The 21,029-nt window shown below is 42.7% G+C and overlaps 2 protein-coding genes across 2 annotated transcripts; both read left to right on the forward strand.

Moving 5' to 3' along the window:
* The first annotated feature begins 568 nt into the window (after positions 1-568).
* On the forward strand, positions 569-10,343 carry LOC311270724 (uncharacterized protein). Its single transcript, XM_084375834.1, has 12 exons — positions 569-673; positions 762-914; positions 1,358-1,536; positions 2,951-3,143; positions 3,261-3,380; positions 3,468-3,587; positions 4,436-4,456; positions 4,603-4,664; positions 4,778-4,970; positions 5,066-5,194; positions 5,511-5,646; positions 9,477-10,343. The coding sequence occupies exons 1-12, from the start codon at positions 574-576 to the stop codon at positions 9,616-9,618; spliced, it is 1,548 nt and encodes a 515-aa protein (XP_084231960.1). The 5' UTR covers positions 569-573; the 3' UTR covers positions 9,619-10,343.
* A 5,583-nt stretch (positions 10,344-15,926) lies between these two features.
* On the forward strand, positions 15,927-20,403 carry calm2a (calmodulin 2a (phosphorylase kinase, delta)). Its single transcript, XM_084375518.1, has 6 exons — positions 15,927-16,038; positions 17,049-17,079; positions 18,443-18,586; positions 18,682-18,788; positions 18,868-19,003; positions 19,122-20,403. Exons 1-6 carry the CDS (start codon positions 16,036-16,038, stop codon positions 19,148-19,150), a joined length of 450 nt encoding a protein of 149 aa, XP_084231644.1. The 5' UTR covers positions 15,927-16,035; the 3' UTR covers positions 19,151-20,403.
* The last annotated feature ends 626 nt before the right edge of the window (positions 20,404-21,029 follow it).

The following is a 21,029-nucleotide window of genomic DNA, read 5'->3' on the forward strand; positions in this document are numbered from 1 at the left end:
TGGAGGTTCCTCAGACCTTCTACAACCGCACCGTGGGTCTGATGGGTCTCTGGAGCTCCAACCGCTCCGAAGATTTCCTCATGTCGGATGGCAGGGTCCTCCCCTCAGCAGACCTCAACCCCCCCTCAGAGGAGAGACTGCATTACTTTGGCTTGTCCTGTGAGTGGCCTCTTCTCCAACACCCCTGAGCGTTCTTCTAAGGGCCTGTTCAGTATTTGCTATTTGAATACCGGGCCATCCACAGGCCACCATCTCCCCTGGAACTTCTTTACATGTATTGTTACATTGTGTAATGGTCGACTCCCTGTACTGAACATTTTGTGCCATCGTCTAGCCAATCTAAGTAGGGATAGTCCCTGTCCCAACATCTATCCCTAACTCTGTCCCAATGTGTGTGTGTGTTTGTTTGTGTGTGTGTGTGTGTGTGTGTTTCTAGGGGCAGTTCCAGTCCCAGAAAGCCTGTTGTTCTCTCCACCTCCTCTGGTTCCACTGGCAACTGTCTCCTCTAAAACCCTGCTGGAAAGCGTCAGTCCTGCTCAGGTGGAGGACCTGAGGAGGACCTGCGAAGGCAGCATGCAGTGCGTCCACGACACCCTCGCATCCAACAGCACTGACCTGGGCCTGCAGACACTGGACGCCAAGAAGCAATATCAAAATCTGGCTCGGGTCTATGGTGAGGTGGCCAAACTATTTTGGAACGGTTTTTGTGTTTCATCATTGACCCCGTGCTAATTTGATGAGGTCTGACTGTGTTCTGCCAGGTAACATGCCTCCGATAGTGACAGAGCCCTCTGTGATCCGCTGTAAGGTCAACTCGACTATCAACATTCAGATCGTGGCTGAGGACCCAAATGGAGACTCCATCACCTACTCACTGCTCTTTCCCAGGCCTCCAGGGGCCTCTATAGGCAGCGGTGAGAGACGCAAACACACTCACACATTTCCCCTCAAAACTTCATACCAAAGGGAGCTCACCTCCTCCATCGATGTTACAGATGACATTGCGGTTGACATTTGTCAGAGGGATGGTGAGCTGTAGGCAGTGGTTAAGTCTTTGGGCAGATGGGACATTGTAGAGCTGAGTCAGTAGATGGGTCACACAGAGAGAGACATGCACAGGCACAATGAATGCAAAAAAGACTGGCAGAATAGTATGAAAGGATTTTTACAAATACTATTACACAAAATATTATATAAATGCATATTAGTCATGTGTTCTTTTTATCAAACCACAGCATGGCCTCTCACATTTCCCATGATGTTCCCATGACATTATTATTCATATAAATGTGATTGTGTATGAATAAGTTTGCATTGTGCAGGCTCTTCAATACTGTTATACGATGTTCTGCTCCAGGTGACGGGCTCCTGACATGGACCCTCCTCAGCACACAGCCTGTCACACTGACCATCAAGCTCAGTGACAGGCTCACCAGCTCTCTGTTCACCCCCATCCTGCACGTCTGCAACTGCCTCAACGGAGGAACCTGCCAGTACGACAGCATCTCTGAAAACCACCGACAGGGAAAGTTCCAGGTACTGTTGAAGTTTAGACGCTCTCATCCAATGCACAGTTCCCTCACTCTACTCTGCTGGTAATCGCCTGACACACAGAAGTCAGTGATTGCCTGAAGAGGGATAAGCAGGTGGCGTGCAAACAGAAGCTCTGTTGCGTTGGTGAAGCTTTTTAAGCAGCAGACATGATGAGTACTCTATGAATGCTAACAGAGGGTGCTTCAGAGCCTCTAAAGGTGCAGTATGTAAGAAATGGTCATGCACCGTACGTACAAATTCATACACCAAGCATAGGAGGCAGAGTATTACCATTGTAACTGCTAACTGTAGCTGCTGTTAGCTAGTAAGTACAGTTAACTGCACAGCTGGCAGTCATATTAGCTGACTCTGCCTGGACTTGGTGCTCAGAGCACCGGGCGAGTGTTGGTGTTATTTGTTATCTGACTTTCACCTTTAAGGAACAAGGTGGCAAGAAGCTAGCTAGTTAGCATGCTAACTACAATAGATAACATCAAGACTTTACATTCTGTTGATAATTTCAATTAATTTTTTAATGGTTTAAAATAAAATTCTTACGTATTGCACCTTTATGCATCCTTTGCTTTTCCACAACTCCTTGCTCCACCAATACACAAAACCTCAGTCCAACCCATTTACTTCAAGTTATACAATATAACAGGACAAAAGTAAAGCAAACTTGCCATGCTCAGCACTCATAAAAAAAAGTTTCATTTCATGAATGATTCAACCAAGATAAGTTGGAATCCGAGCCGGAGAGAGGCATTAAAATAACTATAACTATGACTATAATTTTACAGAAATCGTCAATCTGATGGGACCATCAACGGGAAGTGTATTTATCAGTATTAAATTGAGACTGTTTCAGAACCAGTTAAAAGTTTCTTGTAGTATATTTGCATCTCTTCATTAGATCTCTCACTGATCATATATATTTTTGTATGATAAGGTGTTTTTACAAGCTCTTTTACAAGCCTCCACGGACATTTTGGGCTCTGCCTTCCTTTGTGTGTGTGCATATACTATTTTTTTATAACTTGTATATGATTTAATTTAGTCTTACTTACTGTTTTGTTTCACTGGAGTAAAACCTATCTATGCCTGTTCTTTTATTTAACATGTATTTTTAAAGAAGTGTTTCCGACCAAATTCAGTTCATTGAAATCTCACTTAGATGATCTCAGCACTGGACTTGTCCTCACTCAACTCCTTATGGATATCCCTGTCCATATTCCCCTGACTTAATGATGTTTCCTTCTAAAGTTAAGGGAATGTGATCTGGGAAGGACAGGGAAGTGTATTTTTGGATTATTCAGATCCACTCAAAGAGTGTGGGACAGACAACTGGTATCTTTTCTGAGTGTATAACAGTTTTGTAATCTGTCCGTCCCTTTCTGTTCATTATTCTTCCTCCCAGGTGGTGGCCTGCCTGTGTCCAATAGGGTTCAGTGGAAAGTTCTGCGGGAACACTGAAGACGTGTGTCGAGGCAAACCCTGTTTCCGAGGGGTTGAGTGCCAATCACAGTCCGAGCCCGGCCAGTTCACCTGTGGAGAGTGTCCTGATAATACTGTGTCTGCGGGAAAACAGGGATACAAGTGCTTTGAGCATGGTCTGTAGCACATACATGCTTTTTGCATGCAGGATTATCACTGCGCTGTTTGAAGAAAAGAAAAAGACCCCATAAGCTATAATTATCTCATTCCTATTTCTCTGTATACCCTCTCAGACATGTGCAGCCCTCCGTTCCCATTTCCCTGCCACAAAGATGCCGACTGCCACAGCATCAAACAAAACTACACCTGCACATGCAAGCCTGGCTTTACAGGAAACGGACAAAACTGTACAGGTACTGACCACCCAACACCTCAGTGTGAACGATAGCACATTACTTTACAATGTTTTCACCACACAGCTGTCTTTGTCTGTGTTGTAGATATAGATGAGTGTGCAGAGCTCTCAACCTGTCCCAATGCTAAGTTTGAGTGTAAGAACAAGCCCGGCTCCGTCGAATGCTCCTGTAGATACCAGAACACCAAGGACACTGATGGATGTGGTATGTACACAATTTTCATCACTATTTTATCACTTACACTGACAAGTTACAGAAGTCCAAATGACACAGAATCCATTATTACATGTACCTGGTCTGAAAGGGACTCTACAAGATAGAAACATCACCATCTAGAGGCTCTGAGGGGCTAAACTGTACTGCAAAAAAAAGTTAAAAGCTACTTGATGCCTCCCTTGTTTTTCTCATGACTCACATCCAGGGATTCCTTTGTATTTACCAACAACCGACCACAGATAATAAGGCATATTCAAGAGAGTAGTTTGTAATCATGGCTTTAAGTTGACCTTCAGGTACAACTGTGTTATATATTTCCTGCTTCATACAGGTCAAGTGGGATGAAGGGTCGCAATAGGAAAGATTCACGTGTTACCACTTCAAGATTTTACGTCACTGGGAAAATGAAGATGTCTGTGCTTGTAGAATTAGTCATTTGAGGGTTAAAAACACTGTATATGCATTATATTTGCATTTCATTATCTTAGAGGAATTATAGAGTGCAGCTTTTGCACACCTTAAAGTCGACACGCATAAAATGTAACCGTCATGACTCAGAGAGCACCTTCAACTGTAATCTGTTTCCACTTTAAGTGAGCATCTTATTTGAAGAATGGCAGATGATATTGAAATGTCAGCATAAATATTAATAACTTACATTCAATCACAAAATCTGAATTTAGCTCCTGACCTGAAAAGAGGTCTAATCATCCGTCCAATCGTGTGCATTAATCTCTCAAAACGGCCAAACCTGTGGCTCTAGTTTGTCCTCTGCAGCAGAGTGAACATGTCCAGTGAGTATTTAATTGAGCTTTGATTGATGTGTTTCTCTGCAGGTGACTCTGCCAATCCTCCAGGTAAGACTTCCCTTATGCTTCCTTTCTAAGGCTTCTATTAACTTTATCACAGCTTCGCTCTTCCTCCGGTGTTACCATGGTAAACGAGCCCATGTATGGTAATAAGAGGTCATCACACAGATGTTGCTGCTGTTCTGTGTCTGCAGGGTATAACGTATTCAACGTCTCAGCGGGCTGGATGAAGGACAGACCTGATGGACTCAAGCAGGTGTGTGTATGCCAGTGATGGTTAATTACATATTAATTAGTGACATGTAGCAGTAGTAATATCATTGCAACAAATGCTTATACTGCGTAATGCTATTCCTACTTCTTCCTCAGCTGGTGAGCATTCTGTCGATGGGTTTCCAGAACAAATTCTACAACGCCAGTAGGAAGGACCTGGGTCAGAGCTCCAGTCCAGGTGTGGCTGAATATCGCATCAACATGTCCAGTGACACACCTCACTGGTACATCAGAGACTACCTGGCCCGAGTCAGCAGCCACTATGACATCAGATCTGTAGAAGTTGATGGTAATCTACCAGTACCTTAAAACTTCAAGCGATTTTCACTTTTTTCAACATAATAACTATAATTAATATCATACATTGCACTGTTTCACTTACAGATCTGGATGAGTGTAAGTCCAAGGAGGCGTCGTGTGTCCATCCTGCCCTCTGCATTAACACTTACGGAGGCTACAGGTGTGTTTGCAATGGCACGACTGATGTGGACGAAAGCCAGTCCTGTGTATTAGGTGAGCAAACTTTACCTCCATCCTGCTGGTACAGCAATGACTCTCAGCTAATAAACCGTCAAAATCTATTTTATAACTGAGAGTGTGACCCATAAAATGCCTCTCAGAAATGGCTTTCATAGCTTTAACAGCATTGGTGACAATATAGGTGATTTAATAGGAAATCATTGCGCAGTTTTTGTGATTCACTAACCTGCAAATGACATTTTAACATTTATGGTGTCCTTTCTCACTCTGCAGAGAACATTTCGTGACTGTGATAAGAGCCTTTATTAAAAATGTTTGTCATGACTTTGTTTGACTCCACCCTCTGCAGAAAGAGAGCAGGTGAATGAAATGGATCTAGGCCTCATCCTGCGCCTGGTCCTGGGCATCGGCATCCCTCTGCTTCTGTTGCTGCTCATGGCTGCGCTGGCCTGCTTCTGCTGCTGCAAGAATACTGTTACTGGAGAGTGAGTAACACCAAGAGCACATTAAGTTTGACTTTATACACAACATGCATGACTTTTTAACTACTGTTTGTTTTTGAAAGTTTATAACAATACTATTTTGCTTGCTTGGTAATGTGAGGGGTTTACAGATCAAATGTTAAACCTCCTGACCTACTCACAGACTCATCATGGCCACCCAATAATATGAAACATATTTAATATTTACAATTTAAAAATCTGGATGATTACAGCATTGAATTTCACCATATTTGACACTGCACTGAAGTAGATCTGAGAGAGAGATTTCTTGCATTTTAGTGAGATTATACAGGTTGTTTTAATCTAAGCACCTGGTGATGATCTTCATCTGCTGTTTTGTGCAGATAATTAATATATTTAATAGAATATCTTTTTATTTTGAGTGTCAAATCATCGATGTAGGCTTGAAAGGTGTTTCTGAAACGTCTGTAACTCTGGTCAACTAAAAGATACAATGATTCTGGAGGTGACCCTATTTTGACACAAAACAAAGGGGGAAAAAAATCAATACATCCATAGATAATCCTCAGCCAGAAGATGAATCCATTATTCCTCTTTGAAACCATAATCTATGTTCCAACAAATCAAATTTGTGCCAAATTGTAGAAAGCCATAAATACAAATCTTCTGTTTATTGTTGATTAATCGTGGCAGTTCAAATTTGTTGCACAAAGCTACATTTTATTGCGTTGCTTGCCTGTGTCGGTCATTCTTCAATCATCCCCACAAGGTTTCTCAATTACTGGCCACATAAGCATAGATAACCTTAGAAAAAAATTATGGCTAACGAGTCCTTGGAGGCGACCACTTGGAGACTCCAAGAAGGCCATTGACTAGCTTTTGATTAATGTATCAACATGACTTTTTCTTTTGAGACATTTTTTCGCCTCACTAGTGGTAAGGGTTTAAGAATAGCAATGTCGTCTCTTCATTTTTCATCCATACAACAATTAAGCATCTCACATCAGACCTGTTTTCTGGCACGTAATGAGTAATACGGCATAAGATTATGTTTGTAGCTTTGCAGGCCTTCAAAACAATGACGAGACCATTATGGTCCACTAAAACGCTAATGAATAGAAAAATGTGTTTAGGTGGGTCAGCAGCTCATTTGGGCAGGGATCATTGCAGGTCGCCACAAAATGTACTGCTGCAGAGGACTGCCAGGCCACACACACACACACACACACACACACACTGGGAGAGAGAGAGAGAGAGAGAGAGAGAGAGAGAGAGAGAGAGAGGGAGAGTTATACACTCAGTATTTCAAGGTACAGTAGTCAAGTAGGTCTGCCCAGAGACAATCGTTTACAGGAACTTGAAGGCTTTAAATCCTGTCCTCTGTAGTGCTGCTGCAGCACTGTCTTCTTGTATTTAACTTCTCAGTTGGAGGACGGACTGCCCACTCTCTTACTATATTAAACAAAAACACTTCCTACTAACAGCTTTGGTCCGAGTTATGAAACTGCACTTGGGTAACACTGTAGAATATTTACAGATGGACTATACAGTAAACCAGTCTAATGATGAGGGTAACACATTCAGAAATCATACAGTGTAAGTTCATCAGGGAGTAGTTTGACTGTCAGGAAACATGCTATAGGACCAGGACAGGCAGGTTCTGCAGAGGTTGAATAAAACTGGCCAGAACATTATTGATAACAATCTCAGCTACAGTCTGTCCGACCTGCTGCTGTCTGACCAGTGATACAGAAGTATCCGCTGCCGTACCTACAGAGCAGCTCCTTTCCTCAGACTGTGAGACTCCTGAAGTCATCGTCAGCACTCCACCATAAAAAATATTTATATTTTTATGACTTCCTGTTTATTCATCCATTTATGTAAGTTCTGCTTTGTAACTAGCATAAAGGGACTACAGCTGTCATCTGGTTATACAACCATGTCTCGGAACATAATAAATAGATATACTTTGTACCTGGTACTTTGCTTTCTCGCTACAAGTCAGATGACAGGATTGATACCACTCTCTCATTATGATACATATGACGCAACAGCCAGCAGCCAGTTAGCTTAGCTTAGCATAAAGACTGGAGACAGATTGAAACATCAGTCATGATAAAGAGATTGGAATTACTTGACCTCACTAGTCTCAGTGGCACATACAGTAATGCCATCATAAAAAAAATCAGATCACAGTCGGGTTTTAATACAAAGCTGAATACACCATGTTGACTGGAAATCTGCTGTAACTGCTTAAATACATCCCATATTCAGATGTGTATGTGTGTGTAAATGTGCATAGCAGTGTATCTGCGCATCATAATAATAATAATAATGTGTCCTTGGCTCTAGCATGTGTGTGCAGATGTATGGCATCTGGGCCAGGTGTTAGTGGGCAATAGAGACACATAATCCCCCTGATGACTGGCCTGCTTTCTCTGCTATTCGTCAACTAGACCCTATGGATATAATGGCCCGGGTCAGCGCCAGCATTGTGGGATTATGTTGTTAGATTAGAGTGAATGAGAGAAAAGCCTGGGTAGAGATTTTTCTGTTGTCTTTCAACTAGACAGACAGATAAAGACACTTGGATTATATGGTATGATATAATAGTACTGAAAGTCCCGGGCCAGATGTATGGGATATGATGTTTCATTTAATGTTTCCAGCGCTCCTTTATAACTTCACGTTATGTTTTCACATTGTTTTGCAGCCCTCCATCTATAAAATACTATAAAATCTGAATTATATATAAAATCTGAGGACTTTGGTTGCAATTTGGCCTAAACAACAATTCACAACATTAATTGTAATCAGTGACCAAACAAAGGGTCTGAAGAGGTTTGAACAGTCAGTGGGCAAGTGAGATGATACATGGCACACCAGGTTGCACCATCTGTATCTCATTATCAGAGAGGAAATACATATTTGCACAACCATAATGATATACAATCCAAATCATCTGAGCTGCAAATCAGACAACAGTGAGTCTAGAGGAGCGTCGGGGATGTTTGCGTTGTGCTTTTAATCAGCTTTAGCCCCAGATTTCAGCATCTTTCAACACTCAGGATATCTAGGCTAGAGCCACATGAATATTCATGAGTCACTGAGCACTCCACAACAACCGCTGCCCATACAAACATTTCCATAAAGTGCCGAAAATAATTGTTTACTGTATAGAGAATTATAGACAGACAGACAAACTAATCAGAGCCAGGAATTCAGTGCAAAAGGTACAAAATGTGCAGAAACATAACTCCTGACATTGAGAGATGCAGCATATCAGCACTTGGTAACACTGTTACTGCACATAACAATCCACATGGTGCAAGCTACACTTACAAAAAGTTTTTTCAAGTATGTTGTTAGTATACATCTCTTAAACTAAAAATAACAGTTTGCTTTTCAGTTTACTTTTTATGTACTTATCAGAAATAGACTTGACAAAATTATACTTTGGTATACCTGGGTTGTACTGACACGTATACAGAAAAAGTATATTTGTTTTTATTGAGTGCACAAGAAGTATGTACTACTTAACTGACAGTATACCTATAAGTTCACTTGAATCATATTTCAGAGTTGCTTTACAAAATAAAACTTAGATGTAGGGTTGTCCTGGTAACTCACTTCTTAATGAGTGCGCCCCGCATACAAAGCCACCCCAAAAATCATTTTTAAAAAAACGGCGTACTCAAAGTTTACTGCTCTTTCACCTAAACCATACTAAGAGTATACTTTCACAAACTAGAAAGACAACTGGGATTACATAACTAGTAAACTAAACGTATATATACTGTTTGCTCCTTGTGTGCTCCTACATTCTGATTGGCTTATGTGTTTTCTTCCAGCCTCCCCCACTTTTTGCCAGACCACATCCAGGAGCAGCACAACCCTCCACCCTTCAACTACAACGACCCTGCCCTGCACTACATCACCCACTGCAGCCCACGGATCATAGACAACATCACACCCAGGCAACGCCACAGATAGCACATACTAAAACCACACACGCATACTAGCATAGGTGTGAATTACTAACACAGGTGCTAATGAGCGCACACACTTGCACACAGAAATGCACAGGCTTACAAACAAGCAAGCACTTCTGAAGCTGCTGTATTTGTTTTATAACGACAAGATGAATGACTCTTATTTATATCGTAACAACTAACTTTTAAAGTCAATTATTTGCAGTCCTCTCTGCTGAGCGATGGACCTGCCGAGTTTGAGCTTGAAGATTTTTCGCCTGGACAACAGTTTACAGCCAGTCTGAGCCAGCAGAACTCGAGCAGCTCTTGGCTGGAGACGGTGATGAAAAGTAAACCACTGCAGTGGTCTTTGGCTTCCAGCTGATACCAGGCCAACAGCCTCTTTGATAGCAACATTAGCATTTGCCAGAATACCTGGCGTCAGGCTGCTGCCCTCTGTACACTGTCTTATTTGACATCAAGGTTGATATGGGTCTAGTCATATACTGTATATCATCCATCTCCAAAAGATCAGTATCACTCATAATCACCAACACATCACTGATTCAATTTAGGTGTCATTATTTTGCGAACACTTTGAGTAGGCATCACTGTTCCCTAAAAGCATTTGTCTCACTTTAGAGTTACGCTCTAAATTATTGTTGATTGCTGGATTGTGTCCCAGTTCATTTAGCACAGCAGAGTAATTCAGTGTTTCAACCGGCAGCTTTCTTTTGTAAAGCTGGACTATCACTGCAACTCAAAAAAAAAAAAAAAAAGATGTGTAAATATAATGTAAATCATTAAAAGTGCCACTTTGGCAACACTGTGCTGTGGTGATGTTATTTCAAGAACACAGCCACTCTGATGTTGGTGATACGTCACTTTACCAGTGGGCGATTGAGATTGTGGTTTATGGTTTAGCTTTATATTGGTCAACAGTATCAACTGTCCTTGAGCAAAGTCTTTATCAACTCTGGGGATTTTCTCTACGCCTCACCCTGACCTCACAACTCCCATTGGAGGGAAAAAATGAATGTCACATTTACCTCCTGCAAGCTCATACATGTCAAGCTGATGCTGCTGATAGTTCATAGTCCTTTGCAAAGACTCTATCTTTAACAGTGATCGTGCCCAAAGAACCATTTTCAGCTGTTATTCTGCGGGCAGAAGGGAAAGGCCTTGCACACTCTGAAATCAAGGACACCACTACATCTACTACAGTATTGTAATGTTTTTTTTCCATTGACATTGAGTGAGTGAGTTATTAAACAAAGATTATTCTAATCGTGGTGGAGGAAGTACACCACCCTCTTACTCAAGTAAAGGTAACAATCACACAGTGTAAAAATACTCTACATTATGAGTAAAAGTCATACATTCTGAATTTGACCTACACATAAGCAAATGTATATTAGTATTATTAGCTAAAGGTTCTTTAGTTACATTTATATCAACTCAGAACAAGCGACTAAAATATGATTTGACAATTTTATTACTGAATTCTTCAGTGGAAACATTATTTTATCATGTTCCAGACGTTTAAATGGAAAACAATCTGTACTTTTTAATAAAAAGAAAGCACTGTTTAGAAAGGCGTTGCGGATGGATGGAAGCGGTGACACAGACGTGCCATGGGAATTTCAAAATAAAGGCAATCTTAGCGATACAAATCGATGTTTTCACTTTGCATCGATGCCATTGGATCATTGATCACTGAATCGATCCGGATCGATGTATCATTACATCCCTATTAGTTTCTGGGTCTTGGGCATACAATGAAGGAGGTCAAACCACATTGTTTTGTCCTGGGACCACCTAAAATAAGTTCACCCAACAAGCTGTTGGGTATACCATATGTTTTGCTCATCTTTTTTGCACCTGCAATAGATAAATGTGATGGAGTAGAAGTATAAAGTAGCATAAAACAGACATACACAGGTAAAGCACAAGTGTTTTAAAACTGTACTTAAGTACTTGACTAAATGTACTCAGAGTAATTAGCATTCCTTTTACCACGTCATTACAGTTGTAGTGTTTTACTGCTCCCTGCAGTTTCTCCTCCAGCCACCAGGTGTCATAGCTGAGTCTTCCATGCAAGTCGGATCAATCCCATTTGTTTATGAGGAAGGTTTAAGCAGAAACGCAGCACTCTCACAGCCCCAAATGCACACACACACACACACACACACACACACACACACACTATGACAGATGACTAGACACCTGCTCTGCAGCCTTCATCTGGACGTGGCCACAGCATGCGGTGGAGCTTGATGCCCCCTGCAGAATGAGATCATCTGAAGGGGGGCGCAGAGTGAGGCAGCCCTGCAGGTCCCTGCCACTGCAGAGACAGACCTGGCCTACGCTACAGCCAGGGTCAAGGACGGGGCGCTGCTAAAACACTCTGCCCCGTCACTTCCTTATTGTGGTTGCGCACTTAAGTACTCGTGCACACACAACTACCTCTGCATAACCTCTGCAGTGCCTCTCCATTCCACTGGTTTCACTTTCTACAGGATTGATTGAAAGAATAGACTGAGATTGAGCCACAGCACTACATACAGGATTTGTAGAGGAAATTTCTGGAAAGAATAAAAAAAAATCCACAACGAGAAGAGTTCCCTGACACCTGTTATAGACAAAGACACAGCTAACAGTGAACAGCAGCCGCCGAGGATGAAATCACCTTGGCGAGCGAGCTTTGTAGTGCCACACTTCGGGAAGGTTCCAAGTAGCACTGTTTCATGTGCTGCTGAAGTCTGCAGTGTTTGAACTCCAGCTCCACACTGACTGCAGCAGACAACCTGGAGGCAAGCCAGTGAGCGAAAGCGGGAGGCAGGGAGAGTGACAGAGTTAGATAGAGTCAGAGAACGGGAGAGAGAAAGAGAGAGAGAGAGAGGACAGGAGGGAAATGAGAAGTGAGAGAGTGAAGATCAACAGCAGGGATTCTATTTGACAGCCAGTAAGTGGTTTTGTCCCTCAGATCCCCTCAAATAAAACAACTGACATGTGCAGGTTTGGAGACGCTTGATGATCTAGGGCCAGGCCCAACAAACAGAAGCACGTTAGGGGGATAGAGACCTAAGTGCATGCTTAACACTATATCCATTTCATCACAACATGATTGAAATAGGCAGGGAATAGCAGGCCCGACCAAATCCTCTTATCCGATTTGAGGCCATTAATCATTTCTGCCTCATGATGTAATTTTGGGAAACATGTCATTTCTCAGTAACAGGTAGGCCAGAATGTCGATGGGATTGGCTCATGTGCAGCTAGCCTGTTGTTGGACCTTATACGGCTAATGCCCTTATTGCACGGCTGTAAAACCATTCATGCTTACTAGGAGTGGTTTGCCGTAGGCCGTCAACTTTGCCGATTGTCTGGGCCACAACCTTTGGCCAGCGTATGCTGGGAAACATTTCAGCTCATCAGAAATTCTTCTCAGATGTGGCCGAAATTGCCTGGAGGTCATAAAAAATACATGCGCACTACCCTGTGTATTTACTATCAGCGCATGTGTACAGAAGCATCTCCACGGAGGCATATAGGATTATCTCACTCACACACACACACACACACACACACACACACATATGGATGCTCACGCAAAAGCAAACAGATGCAGACGGACATGCATGCTCAAACAATGTAAAGGTCTTTTCACCAATAGTTGCTTGACATCCATGACGCACAAACAACTGCCATTCTCTCCCATGAAAGGTGATCCGCTCCCTTGGCATGGAACCAGCAGGTGCATTACAAAGCCTCATTCATTAATAATGGCGTCCGCGTCTTTCTGTTACACAGGTAAACATCTTCTCTTATTTGTCACCATCCCTCAAAGTCCTCACATGACACAAAGCCACAGATTATTAGCATTTGACATGAAAGCTGCTTTTTTTTCAGAGCGTGATTGTGCAAGAACACCCCGCCGCACCGTGCTTCCACATTCTGTATCTCACGTGCCGAGTGCCAACCCGACCCCATTGCCAAAAATTGAACTGACCCACATGGTAGGTTCTTCTGCAAAGGGAACAATGCTAACTGCTATCAGCAGGAGTGATGTTACAGGCCATAGGGAGGTGACATTAATGAAGACGGAGGGGCGCCTTCAGCCCTGCCTCTGCTGAACTAAAGTGACCTTTGACCCCCTGTGGTATAGAAATGAAAGCTGCCGTTTTATAAAAATGTTCCGGGTTGGGCTGTGTCCGATAAGGAGTCATTATGTGAGGTGGTTACATATTCACAGAGCTGATAAGAGCAGGTGAAACGTAATAGGACTGGCAGTGGTTTGAGCATGGTGCGTATGTGCTTGGGTCAATCTTAGTCTATAATAATACAACAGAGTTAACATAACACCCAACATCCATAATGCAAAATCAACACTGTAACACATACTGTATTGTTCTCCATGAGTTAGGCCCTCTTTGGCTTCCATCATGGAGATTGGTTTCAGGTTTTATAGACCATTAAGTCATGTCTCCTGGGTTCCAATATTCCCCATCCATATTAACTTCCAACCTAAAATCACCTTTGACCTGGAGCAGGTCCTCAGAGACGTGAGGATCATTGAAGGGCATGTCATCAACCACCCAAACAGCTGAATCTGCAGTTCGGATAAAGTGCGGCTATATAAATTGGGCAGGAGGGCAAAGTGGAGAGCTATTCTGATTTTGAAATATTTATGACCCAACCGTAAACCATTGTCTCATTGTCTAAATAGCAGCTTTATTGGAGCTACTCACCATGGATGTTCCATAATACTGCCTGAACGGTATGAAAACCGGTCGGTTAAGTTTGTGGCGCACATATTTGTATTCTCAAAGAGGTAAAAGGCAAATCCATACACCTCCGCATACAGTCATTCACACATGCTCCAGCTTATCTAGTTCTTGTGACAGGCCTTTGTGCCGTCACCTTTGGAATTACATAATCTGCACAGTGACAAAAACCCTGTCGCAGAAAAACAGATTTAAATGAAAAGAATCCAATGTGTTCCAGATTAGGTAGGTTGGGAAAAAGCCTGGCTGACTCTAAAGCTGCTCAGCAGATCACATGGCAGAGGCAGCATCACCTCTGCAAACAGTGCAGATGGAAGTGGGAACCACTTTGGATCCTCATTTCTTACATCTACATGTGAGATATTGGGCTTTGCACAATCCCTGCTCTCTACTTATGGTGTGACATCCGTGTCTAATAATAAGAGAGGCAGCAGAATTGGGAGGAAGGGGGGGCTGTTATGGGACATGGAGATTCTAGTACATTCTCTGACTGATTCTTCAAATCCTGCTCCTTGCACGTCCCCTGTCCACCCTCCTCCACAGCATCTCCCATGGGATCAGGCCAGAGACAGGTGGCCACTGGGAGACAGGAGAGCAGTCAGGCATAAGCAATCAGGCTATCAGATACTCCCATCCACACCAGCAGCACAATTAGACCTGAGAATCCACAGTCATCTGACAGCGACGCCTGCCACGGACCCAGTCACACATCTAAGCGCGCACACAAAACACAGTCACACACATGCACAAACTAATACCTATTACAAAACTATTACACCCAAACACTTCAGCCCCGACACTGCATCTCATTATGCATAAAATTGCTGTTATGAAGACTTGCACGGCAGACAGGAGCAACTTTACTCAAGAGCCACGCTGAACTCTATGGCAGCCTGTGGTAACCTTGTGACAGCAATTTTAGAGAAGCATGAGCATTAATATGCTAATGACAACCCAAGTAATGGAATCAGAAATGAAGGAAAAGCTGCAGCAACAGGAAATACAGAAACACGTGTAAGCAAAAACTGGGTCAGTGATACTCCAGTTACAAGTCAGAAACTGTGCTCCTGGTAGCTAATTACTTATCAAAACTATCTTATTGGGTCTCCCTAAAGATGATGCCCATATGTATATACACTATGCAACAAGCTTGTCTGCTCTGCCTGTGGCACTGACTGGGATGTCTATAGACAAGATGCAGCGGCAGCGCAGACCATGGGAGTGACGCATTGCAGGTACAAACACACCAATCAGAGAGCGCGATTTCTTTCAGCTACGTCTTGTGCCCCGTCACAGAGTAGCAGAAAGTATTCATACGCCGTTATATAGACCGTCAGATATGCGCAATATAATTTATAATATCGATATTAAAATCTCCACGACAGACACACACGGGTAAAACAGACGTTTCTTGATTTTTATGCGTAGTTAATCAGTCACACAAAGGCGTTTTAGTTTAATTCAGTAAGTGAGGAAAAGGGAAGTTGGCGGATTGATATTAAAAAGAGGAGGAGTTTGGGATAGCCGTTAAAGGCGAGTCCAGTTGCCTCTTTCTCAGTGTGTTCATAGAGATTGTCAGTCCGCCGAGGCTTCGTGTTGGCATTGGTTTGTTACGGATTTTCTCTTGAACCAGCCGCTACATCTACATCCAAATGGTAAGGAAAACAGGATTTTAACATCGCTCTCTTTCAGAATCAGTCGGCAGTGGCTCCGCAGTTCACATTTCTTTCAAAATGTGCGAAATTAATATCGATAAAACGTAACGTCACTCGTGTGGCTAAGCTGCAGCCAACGTTGACGGTGTGCTCTTACAGCCGCAGTGCTCGCCGAATAAGTGACAGCTCGCTAGTTGCTAGGTAATGCTAGTTGTTAGACAAAGCTAGCGGTAGCTAAACCTCCCGTTAGTCTGAATAAAATGCAGTATCACTCGTGTGACTAGCAGCGCAACGTTAGTTAACGTTACACCTGAGAAAGTTTACCGTCGCCGGCTTCCTGGATAATGTTGCTCTTATTGCAAGCCCAGCTGCATTCAGCTAGCTAATGTCGGGGTTCGCTAAACTGTGATGATGGCCGAACATGTTGTGAAATTATTTTACCCCGTAGTGCTGGGCGCCGGTTGAGAGGTAACGTTAATGATGAAGGTAAAAGTAACGACTGCTGTATCATACAGATAAGTGTGCCACGCTAGAGTTGGTCTAATGTCAGTAATGTGAAGTGTGAGCCGGCACTTCACGGAAGCTAGCTAACTTCAGAGCCGTCCTAGCTAACATTTACCGCCAAATTGTAAGTCATTCATTGTCTGTAGCAAAGTTGGCGTCATCGAAAATTCAAATGGAGGTAGATCTGACGTTTGATGGGCACGTTCAGTCTGATTATTTCCGCATTGTGCTTTCTCCCAAGTTCAGTAAAAAGATTATCACAGCAGCACGAAAACGTCTGTTTAGTGTAACAGCACAGCGGCTGTCATCGTTATCATAACCTCCACAGTAATTGGCAGCTGTAGGAAAATGTGTTTGCAGCATTTTATATAAATGGGCGGCCCTGGCTTGAGTTCCCCCATTTCAGTATTCAGGTGTCTGTTAACGTTGATCCAATATGAAAACGCTAATTTCAGACAGTTTGGTCTTTGGCGTGCTAGTAATTGCTTCATCTTTCTATTTTTCAGGCTGATCAACTTACAGAAGAGCAGATTGCTGGTAAGACATCGCTGCATTGATCTACTTCTTTCCTCCTATCCTTCAAAGTGACCTGCGTTATGGATCCTGGCATCTCTTGCAGTGGATTTATACTTTTGCCTTTTAAGGCATTCCTCAGGGCAGCCTACAGGTCATAAAACAGGAATGAATGAAACTGCTGTTGCCGGCTGGCCCTGGAGTGCAGAAGGACTCCCTCATGGAAAACTTTGCATTTTCATGGTTGCCATGTAATAAATGATGTAATCTGGAAGGGCTGTGTGTTCTGCTGAGGTGTTGGCAATCACCTTTTACATGACGTGTCCTTTGACCTGGGTGTGTTCTCATCAGATGAAATGCTTAAAGAACAATTGCAGTACTAACTTGGGCTTAGTATACTGGTATTTCAAGATGAGACTTGGATGTTAATCTAAATCATGAAGGAGTGTCTCAAGGCGTTATTGCCAATGTGTTCCCAGGGACACTTGCTGTAACGTATGCAGTCCATGGCTAAAATGTGTACTTCTGTGGTGGTTTCCCTGAGAATAGCTTCAGCTTTTGTTCACTTGATTAGGTCTCAGGTTTTACAGTATACTGATTGGACCCTTGCTGCTTTTAATGTTTTTCAGTTGATGCAAACAGAAAGACGTGACCATGCACTAGTGTGTTCTGCTGCTTGGGGAAATCAACAGTAATTTGAAGTGCTGTAAGCGCCTGCAGTGATGTGTGGTTTCAATAGCCTGTACTGGAGGAGTTGGATATCCACAAACATTTCCTGCAGTGGATGCAGACGGCAGGCCTTTCCTCATAACAAAAAGGGTGTTGCCCTGTGTGTCTGACCCTGCAAATGGTAGGGCAGGTTGTAGTTTTTGTGACTCTAACAAGCTGCTCTATGCCACTACACATTGCCCATTGGCCTCATCACACTTGATGAGTGTGTCATCGTTCCACATCCCTCACAGCTCCACCGAACCACGCAGGCTGTCATTTGCTGTTGATGTAGGCTGACTGCCCTGCTGCTTGGTCTCGTGGTAGTTGTCCTTGTTTAGCCAAAAACGACTGCAGTTGGAACTCAAAACAGAAGGGCTCACCAGTGTGCTGTAGCTAGTTTATAACTGAAACATGAGTGATGTAATGCCCTTTTAAGTCTTGAGCTAATTCAGGGTTTAGGTCAATGTGATTGGCAGACTGAAGGATAGGATGAGTTTGCAATGCAAGGTGGGCTGAAAGCATTTACATGGACTTAGATTTTTCTTATTTAGCCCTCTGGTGTTTTTTTTAAAACCACAGGCATATGGTCTTGCTAGTTTTGTTGTGAATATCTAGTTATAGGCGTGACATCTCTGCCTTACTAAAGAAGCTCGCCCACTTTTTTTCCTGCAACCAGAATTCAAGGAGGCATTTTCGCTCTTTGACAAGGATGGAGATGGCACCATCACCACCAAAGAGCTGGGCACAGTCATGCGCTCTCTGGGCCAGAACCCCACAGAGGCGGAGCTGCAGGACATGATCAATGAAGTGGATGCTGATGGTGAGAACTCAATCTGGCTTTTAAACCTGCTAACCACACACATTTTGTTAATGTGCTGGCTTGAAATCCCTCATCCATGTCTGTTTTGTCTTCAGGAAATGGAACGATAGACTTCCCAGAGTTTCTGACCATGATGGCCAGGAAGATGAAGGACACAGACAGCGAGGAGGAGATCAGAGAAGCATTCCGTGTCTTTGACAAGGTAAATGCTGTCTGCACTCCCACAAGCACACGCATGCATGTCCAGCAATCAGTTTACTGACTGATTGTAATTTTTTCAGGATGGCAATGGATACATCAGTGCTGCTGAGCTGCGCCATGTGATGACAAACCTTGGGGAGAAGCTGACTGATGAGGAAGTGGACGAAATGATCAGAGAAGCAGACATTGATGGAGATGGACAGGTCAACTATGAAGGTTGGTAGACATTATATTTAACTTTTTTTGAAAATTTAAGTTTCAAGTTGCTTGGGTCATTCATCGTACACTGAGTCACAAGATCTTTTTTTTTCCCTCCCCCCTCTCTTCACTGCAGAGTTCGTACAAATGATGACGGCGAAGTGAAGGCCTTGTACAGATTTCGTATATAAATAATTTGCCTTTTTTTCTTTGTGTAATTTATCTGTAAAATCTTAATAGCCCCCCTTCGTCCCTGCCCCTTCTGCTGTCCAAAGGAACTGCATGTAAACTGCATAGGCTCTTGTCCCCATGTCCCTTTCTTTTGCTGTCATGGTGTTTTGGAGTGACGGAATGGTCATACAACCAGATGCCTGTGGAGGCCCCTGGGAGCCGAAGAACTTCGAGTCTTCCCGTCTTGTGTGCTCGGGGCCCCTCCGCGCATGGCGACATTGGAAACCTGTCAGCTGGTTGTCACTTGGCAACACTGTTGGCATGGAAACAATGTAGAGGAGTTTAAACTCTGCATGGACTACGGACAAAGTATATATGGAAATCTCTCAGCATTGCACTACTGCAAAAAAATGACACGGGTGTATCTCCTAGGTACTCGTACAAACTCTTTTTGTATCTGCTGTTCTATATACCAGAAAACGACTAATCTTACCATGCTTTTTAATGTTTTACTCACTACTTTTACTTTTCTTTCTTTTCTTTTTTTTTTAATGACCTCTGGTCATGCCTCAAATAATCCATTCCAAGTTGTATATTTTTGTTTTCCAATAAAATTTACAATCTACCCGGATTTGAAAATTGTCTTGTTTTCTCAGTTATAATGGATTTAATGGATCCTTGAGTTTGTATACCCTGTAATAATTCCCATTTTGTATTGAGGACAGGATGCTCCGTTTTTGATAGGATCTTTTTTTTCTTGTTAGAATACATATGAAATGTTTACCATTTTAAATTTAAAGTGTCCCCTGTTAATTCCCAAAAGCACTGAGGAGCATCAGCCAATGCCTCTTAATGTTCAGATAAGCTCAAATCAAATCTGTATTGTCATTAAAATAAAAGCACTGAGTGGGATCAAAGGCTTCTATTTTGAAGTGCACACAATGGTACTCAACATTGGATTAGCCTTGTACTGTCCAGCTCCCCTACTGACTACATAGGCCATGTGTTGTCTGCTACTGTTGGCACAGCACCATGTAGAAGCTGCCTCATGTCTTATTTGGCATTTGCCCCCAATGACGAGGTGCAGGTGATTGAGCGTACATCAGAAACCATGGTGTAAATAGAGGTGTACCTGTTTGTTTGGTTTTTTGTTAATTTCTGATTATTGAGTTTGTTACAGTAGCTTGCAGAGATACTAAGTTTGTTATTTTGATGAATGACAAAATAAAGCTCTATTGTGGACCTCTGCTCTGCCTCCTGTGTGAATTTTATGCTGGTTGCTTTTAGTTTGCCATTGATCCTATACAGTGGTTTAACCAGCACTTCTTAATGCTAAAGTAGAAAATATTTTGTTTCATAAAGGTATGTGAGGATATTGAAGGTCTTTGGGGAACAGTAAGGGCTGCAGTTGTTTGTAGCTTGGCCAGTCATGCATGTGATCCAGTGGTCCCTGTAGACACACATTGAAACATTTAGAGCATTACAAAATGCACTGAGGTGACAACTCTCACACCAAAACAGACTTATCTAAAGAGGTAATTTACTTACAGTACCCTGATTTGATTTTCCTTAATCTTGTGTGTGTGTGTGTGTGTGTGTGTGTAGCTAAAAATGAACAGACTATCCCTTTCAGAATCCGCATAGGAACAATTTCAGTTCCAAGACATTGAACCGAAAGGAACACCACGACCCACATCGACTTCAGCTGTGAATTGATGACACAAGTGGCTCTCATCTTGTCAAAACCAATTATCACAAGACTTAAAAAAACTCACAGTCGAAGTGTCATCACAGTCTACTTATAAAAAGCTGTTAATTACACAACATGTAACACTAGTCTCAGCCCTCCTCTGCATCCATGCATTGCCCAAAA

The sequence above is a fragment of the Pagrus pagrus genome (genome assembly GCF_965226575.1).
Source record: "Pagrus pagrus genome assembly, chromosome: 15".
Lineage (NCBI taxonomy): Eukaryota > Metazoa > Chordata > Actinopteri > Spariformes > Sparidae > Pagrus > Pagrus pagrus.